At 39.4% G+C, this 7,359-nt stretch overlaps 1 protein-coding gene across 1 annotated transcript; it reads right to left on the bottom strand.

Moving 5' to 3' along the window:
* Positions 1–1,129: 1,129 nt before the first annotated feature.
* LOC113171937 (histamine H3 receptor-like) lies at positions 1,130–4,899 on the bottom strand. Its single transcript, XM_026374674.1, has 3 exons — positions 4,665–4,899; positions 3,945–4,111; positions 1,130–1,870 (listed from the first exon to the last, which is right to left on the bottom strand). Exons 1-3 carry the CDS (start codon positions 4,897–4,899, stop codon positions 1,130–1,132), a joined length of 1,143 nt encoding a protein of 380 aa, XP_026230459.1.
* Between the last annotated feature and the right edge of the window lie 2,460 nt (positions 4,900–7,359).

Here is a 7,359-nt window from a genome sequence, read left to right as displayed (position 1 = left end):
ACAACAGCACTTAGATACTATATATTCCAATTGTCATAAGACATAGTGTAAGTGTTATTTTAAATTATTAAGTGACATAACATGTAGGGTGCCAATGTGAATCTGAGGAGAGCACCATTTAATTTTATAGGCCTTTGTATATTTTCTTACATTCCTGTATTCTAGTTCCAGGGACCTGGTGCAAAAATAAATAACATATTCAGATGGAAATTCATAAACAGACAATAAGGTAAAAGCAAAGAAAACAACTTTATGATGAATGTAAACTTAATTCTAAGACACTTCAACTGTAGGAAGCTGTAAAGATTAATGAGGACATCTAGTGGGATATGAGGCCACCTACACCTGTTCCACACAGAAAGAAAGTGAATCAGACACACATAGAAATGCAAGTCTTATTGCAAATACTAATCTAATCTACAACAAAGTCCTAAAAACAAGAGGAATAACTGGCTTATTGTTAAGTTTAGAAACACATTTAATTTTTGCACACATATACACTTAATGGCACTTTGTGTTTTCATCACTGTGCTTCTGTAACACTGTGGTTAAGAGTCATAAACCTTCTAACAGCAGAGGGTGATAGTGATCTGTTTTACTTCAACTGAGGCAAAAATGTCTCAGTAAGGGCAACACTTTGTATGAAAATACATGCACAGTATTATGGATATAGTACAGGATGATAACATAAATAGTTAGACACTACAACCAACACATTGCTGACCAGCCATTTATATCTATGGTTGATCACAGAGCCGATAGCCAATGAAAATGCATTTCTTAATATTTTTTCTGAGGATACAGACAATCAATAAGCATTATAGGACATATCTCACAAACAAACCAACACAGCACTGGTAAAGGCGTCCAGTACCCAAAGTATGTGGAGATTCATTAAAATAAATAATAATAATAATGAATAAAATACATTATTACAGCCTAATTATTTTTCATGCTCATGAGGAAAATGTAATAACATACTTTGGATTTGAAAACATCAAAATATTTAAAAGCACAATTATGATATATTAATTATAGTCTACATGGCAATTTTGGCTTTAACTGCTAAAACTGTAGAACGTTCTTAGTTTTGGCTCATTGTTCATCCCTGTCTATTCAGGGACATCCATTACAGTGTTGTACGAAGGACAGATGATGGGGGTGTAGTATATCGCTTCGGACAGAGAATCTTGTTAAAGGCCCTGCGGAAGCTACTGTGGCAGAGCGGGTACAGGAATGGGTTAATAGCAGAGTTTAGCCACAGGAGCCAGAAGGTGACCTCGTACCAGTGATGCTGGATGCACCGCCCTCTGCAGGCAGCACGGATGATCATCAGTAGGGTGTACGGTGCCCAGCAGATGGCAAACACACACACTATGATGGCCAGGGACTTAGCAATTTTCTTATCCCTGGACAGACGGCTAGGCTGGGCAGCCCTGCTGGTTGAGGGATCAAGTTTTCCCAAACTAGGAGAGGAGGTCTGGGAATGAATAGAGCCCCTTAGAGCCAGCTTCATCCCATACCCCCAGTTGGACAGGGGGACACCTTCCCCCTGGGCAGAGGCAGGTTCGCTCATTTGAAGGTGAAGCTGGGCCTGAAGCCTCCTCTTGCGTATGCTCAGGTAAATGCTAAGGTTGAAGAAAGCCACAGAGATGAAAGGAGAGAAGAACTCCAGCATTGATGCACTCAACAGGAATGACCAAGAGTAATAGAACTCCGCAAAGCACTCATCCTTTGGCACGCGACTTCGACCTACTACCAGCTCCCAGAATATGATGGCTGGTCCATACAGGGCGAAGGCTAGCACCCAGACAGCAATCATCTTGATTATGGCTTGATGAGTCATGCTCTGTCTGGCACGGTAACTTACCTGCAGTAAATAAAAGCACAAACCAGAAAACATACTTTAGCTGATAGTGCCAGTGCAAGGTGACTCAGTTGTTGCATTCTGCTGTCACTGTAGAAATATTTACAGGGTAAAAGCAAAAGATTTTGTGAGTACACTGTCTTTAAGCATGAAGAGGTAGGGAACACTTGGTAACCATCGGTAGTGGACCGAGGATTCAGGCTTTTAAAGTAACGCAGTTAGGATGGTGTTAGATTTAACTATTCACATAATGTTAGCATGTATTGTATTTCATAAGATGATCAGATGTTTTGGTTATGTACCATAATGTATTAGGATGTAAAGTCACTAGTGGCCAAAGAATATGTGAAAATATAAAAAAATGGAAGAACTTATGAACAGAATTAATTTAAGCCATAGCTTGAAGTCACCACTTCTACAAAATCATCGAATCAAACAGCATAAAACCAAGTTTCCAAAACCACACCACTGAGTATTTTTGGATAATTACATTAGAACTTACAGTTTAATTTGCATCTCTTGACAGATACATATGTAATTATGTGGAATCAAAGAAGAGAGGAGCTGGAGAGACAGAACATATGAACTCTTAATATACCAACACCCTGATAACATGCAGTGCAGAAATGTGTGTGAATGAGTCAATAAAGCAGCTCTCATGACCACTTGTCTCAATTAGTGTCACATCCTATGTTTCTGTCCACAATCTTCTTCAGCGGGCAGCAGACTTTAGACCTCTCCAGCTGCTCTGAATATACAGTATGCTACTGTTCTGAATCACAGGAAATGAACTGCAGTTCTCCACGAAAACAGACGACAAAAGGCTCCACTGTTGTTTGTATAACCTGACTGCTGCACAGTAATTCATTCCCCTTTTTTCACACGATGAGAACACCTCATTCCTGACTTCATCAGTCCAACATGACTTTCCTGATATTATCATTGTGTGCTCTTAATCATCTAACATGTAATATCTTTTCTCTCTATGCAGTGCAGTTAACATCGTGTTAATGTGTTGACATTTAAGCTGGCAAATATATGCATCAAATCTGACTCCACCTTCTGTTTTCAAAGATAAACTTTGTCCCATGGCTGCTGACGATCCTTTGTCTTTTGGTGATCAGAGAGGATTGCTTTTAGGAACATGCTGCTTGGCTGCCAGTGGTCTGTTTCTGCTATGATTGATCTCTCCAGGTTGGAAGGACCACAGCATGGAGAAGGATCTCTATGATCAAAGCCCACTAATTAAAGAAGAGGGTCTCTCTTTCTCTCTTTCTCTCTCTCTGGCGTTATTTGTATTCATTGCTCTGATGTTAAGTATTTGCCTTGTGAAGAGAAACAACATACTCTCTTTGTCTACTGTGCCAAACCTCATCCCACCTTTGAGTTAACACACATGTGTATAGCATTTAGTTACCCAGCCAATGCACAGACAAGCCCCAACAAAAGGTTTAATGGGGCTAATAGCTCTAAATGGCTGGAAATTTATGCTAATTACCAGATACGTTCCAAGACAGGCAGAAAATAGCAAATCTAACATCACTGATGGTGTACAATTGTATGTCACAAAATTAAAGCAATATAACACAGTTATATAGACATAGTTTAAATGATGTAGTGGAGCTGAAGTGAAAATTAAACATGATTCAGTGTGTTTGTTGAAGTAAAGTCTGTCCAAAAGTCAAAATGTGACTTTTTTTTATCTTCATCATGGGGAAAGACTATAATTAGGGGTGGCACTGGGCCTGAATGGGTCAGGAATGATTAACCTCTGCAGCTGGGCACATTGGGGAGAATAAAGTGGTACTGCCCCTACCAATGACCTGAGAGACTCGCCAGTCAGAAATTAAACTCTAGACCCAAGCAATGAACATTTCAATGGATATGAGAGTTTTAAGATTATATGTTTAATGCTTCACTAAGATGTGATGTAAAAACAAATATCAATTACATCTAAGTGGAAACTGAGAAGGGACGACAATCCCAGGCATGCATATCTCTAAACAGACCCTGGTCTAAATTCACTTTGGCTATCTGTATTGTATTATTGGTGTGAGGCACAGGATGATTCACTCACTGCTCTGGTGACTGAAAGGAAGCGGTCGTAGCTGATGAGGACGATGTTGAAGACGGATGCAGAACAAAGTAGGTAGTCTATGACCAGCCACAGCTTGCACAGTCTTTGTCCCAGTGTCCACCTGCCTGTGAGGATGTAGGGGATGTAGACTGGGATGCAGAATGCCCCTACACACACGGTTAGTGGTTATTGATTAAAAAATCAGTGGTGCACATTCATCAGTATTACTTTGGCTTGTGTATATATAAATGATAAACTATGCTGTCCTTTAAAGCTGTTTTTAATAAGACATGTGCTTTGTAAACCTTTAATTAGGTGTGTTATCAAACCTCCCATTAAACGATGGAAGCAGGCAATTGTTATTGAGTGAGTGATGTGAAGGAGAATATAATAGGAAGAGTGTTGAGGCACTGGCAAGACTAAAACATAAATAAAGGAGTCAGAAAAGAAAATCAAAATGTATCAAAAATCATGTCATGTTTGTCCCATCAGTCTAATTTGAAGTTGATACCATTATTTTTCAATGTTGACCAACTCAATTACTGTTTTGTGTCATGCACATCTGCAGGAGAGGGATAATCACAGGCATTCACAGCAGCACAGAAGATATTTTAAACCACTTAGAAGTTATTGTTTTGTTTTTGTTTTTTGGGAATGTAGGCTTCATAGATTAAACATTTCACTTTAATTGGTTTAATTAAAAAAAAAGGTTGGACTTACCCACAAGAAAATCTGAAATAGCCAGATTGAGGAAATAGTAATTACACTGTCTTCTCAAACTCTTGTCCACTTTAAAGGCCAAAATGACCAGTGCATTGCCCAGAACTATGACAACAACCAAAGTCACCATCATCACCATCAATATAACAAAGATTGGTCCCGATAAGACGAAGCTGCTCTGAACTCTACTTGAGACATTGTCAAAATCGTACCCACTGGAGTTAGACTCCGACATGATCCTGGAGCGAGCTGAACGATGCGCTGCTTAAATCCTCAGCAACAGGTGCCAGGCGAATGGGCACTACATCCAACACTCCCATATATCATGTGCAAGCTTCGCTTTGCTGCTCGAACCGAGAACAGTGTTCAGGAAAATCCACGAGAGAGCGCACGACGCTGTTCGCACAACGCGCGCCGCCTGGACACTGGATGAAGTGGCGTCTCTGATGTGGGGGAACGCCTCGCTCACCTCTCCAGACAATCACAGAACAGCTGATGTTCAAAACAGCTACGAGATCCATATGGCAGCTGATTAAAAATAAGATACACACAATTCAAGTTTGGTTTCCCTGACATTAGGCAGCAGCGTTACAGACTGGGGAATAAGAATAAATAAAATAATAAATAATAATAAGCCTGAACGTTTATTATGGATATTGTGTTTGTTTAATAGTCTCCAGGATATCTGTGCTGAAATCCATTCAATGAAACTTCATATTTGATTCACATACACCCACTGCCTGAGCAGCAATTGAACACTCCTCCAACACACAAACCAGCATCTGACCCAATTCTGGTTGCTGCCTTAAATTAACATGCATGAACAAAACATGCTGGAGGTGACACAGTTAAACAGGGATGACTGTCACCTCATCCCACATTCAATAAGGTATTGAGAATTACCTATCAGCTATAGGCAAACAATGAAATACACTTTTAATTAGTATTTCAGCTGTATTGGTACACCTTTATTGGCTCTCTCATTCAAACAGTAATCAACAAACCTCGTGAGAACAGTTTTACTATTTGTAATAAAAATATTAGCATCCTCTCCTATGGCACCATCAAATACACTATGATGGAATCTGCATATTTCACGTTCTTGTTTAGCTGCTTGTGTGTTTGTACCGTCCCAGTGGCAGACAGTGGAAGGAACTACAGGCCTTATTTGCATTCTGATACTCTCCTGTCAGTGCCTCAGCTGCAGTCCAAGAGAAATGAGAAACACTACAGAACAGTAGGAGTGACTAAAGGAGCCCAGCTTGAATTACAGTTATTTTCTCACAAATGGAACCACTACCACCTCTCAGAGTTAGTCACGTCACGGTTACAACACAGGAACCAGTGTAGGCAAAAAGGCACACGGCAAGCGTAGGTGTTTAAAGGCTGCTTCCTTTGGACTTCTTAACAGCGTTGTTCACAATAAGATCAATTAAAGTAAAATGTCTGTCTAAATCAGCTTTTTTAGAAATTTGATGTTAACTGGTTGAGAGGCTTTGCTTTAATTCATCTTTTTTATCGGTGTACTTTGACAAAAGAAAAAAAAAACACTACAAAGAGCGCTTTAATCTTGTGAGAAATGTTCCACCATGATCAAATGTGGTGATGCGCGTTTGTGATTTGCACATCAATGTGTCTAATGGGAAAAAACATAAACTTAAACAAGAAACATAAACAACAAAAGACATATTAGACTTTGATGTTGATGAGTAGTTTAAGTCGCTTGTAGCCACAAAAATTGTCTCTTAAAGGCCAAACGCTAAGATCACCATAAGTTGTTTCTGGCTGCCTCAAAATAATTCAAGCAACAGTCAAGTTATTCATTTTAGTTGTTCAAACATGCAACACAAACACCAAGTCATCATGTATATTGGCATTGTGCCGTCATGGAAACTAATGCACCTAAAGATAAGTGTTGCACTATTGCAGTGCTCCAGAGGGACTTTTCACAGAATTGTTGTTTTCCTGTCTTCCATCATGAGGTGCGGATGAAAAATTCTGCCAATCACAAATTGTAAATGAAAAAAGCTCTTCATAATAGAGAAAGCATTACCATCTATAAAACTCTTGTTTTTCCATTTGCCTTTACCAGGGTGAAAAAAGAATTAAATTAGTCTCATACATAATGTAAAGATCATGCAGGTGTCTCAGCATTAATATTAAATCACTACTCTAAAGGTCATCCACCAAGGTTTTCTTTGTAATATATTGAGTGGAACAATACCACAACCCAAGGTGTTTTTATTTAAATACAATTATACCTGGGCTGTGTACAATATGTTAAACAAATGCATACATATCCAACAAAAAAGCAAGAAAAGTGTGTCAGGGAAGCAATCAATTTGCCAGGTGCATCATCACTGGATATGAAAACACAAGCGCACTGACTCATCTGAATATGGAGGGCACTCAGAAACAAAGCCGTGTCACAGAGGGTACACAGAGGCTGTAGTGTTGCTGATTATACTGTGCCCTGCTGTGACTCTCCATTGCTCTAGTGCTCAAGTGTTTGTGTTTGGATGCTGAGCTGGAGCACAGATGCTATCATACTGGAACAGTGCTCATTCGCAGTAATCACAGCTAAATGATAACATGTAAAGCACACATCCCATTTCTCCCTTGAAAGTGCACCGGTTTTGTACTGCGGTTCCATGATACAAACACAAAATCTGGCAAATAAGCCTATAAAACAGAC

This window comes from Anabas testudineus, chromosome 17, assembly GCF_900324465.2.
Source record: "Anabas testudineus chromosome 17, fAnaTes1.2, whole genome shotgun sequence".
In the NCBI taxonomy this organism is placed as follows: domain Eukaryota; kingdom Metazoa; phylum Chordata; class Actinopteri; order Anabantiformes; family Anabantidae; genus Anabas; species Anabas testudineus.
This window is presented reverse-complemented; position numbering and strand designations above follow the sequence as displayed.

Bases quoted from the DNA above. Each gene is read 5' to 3' on its own strand.
- LOC113171937 (XM_026374674.1), bottom strand. From the start codon at position 4,899: ATGTCGGAGTCTAACTCCAGTGGGTACGATTTTGACAATGTCTCAAGT. The intron at 4,112-4,664 runs GTAAGTCCAACC...CCGTGTGTGTAG, and splicing joins TATTTCAGATTTTCTTGTGG to GGGCATTCTGCATCCCAGTC. The intron at 1,871-3,944 runs GTGAGTGAATCA...TATTTACTGCAG, and splicing joins TCCTTTCAGTCACCAGAGCA to GTAAGTTACCGTGCCAGACA.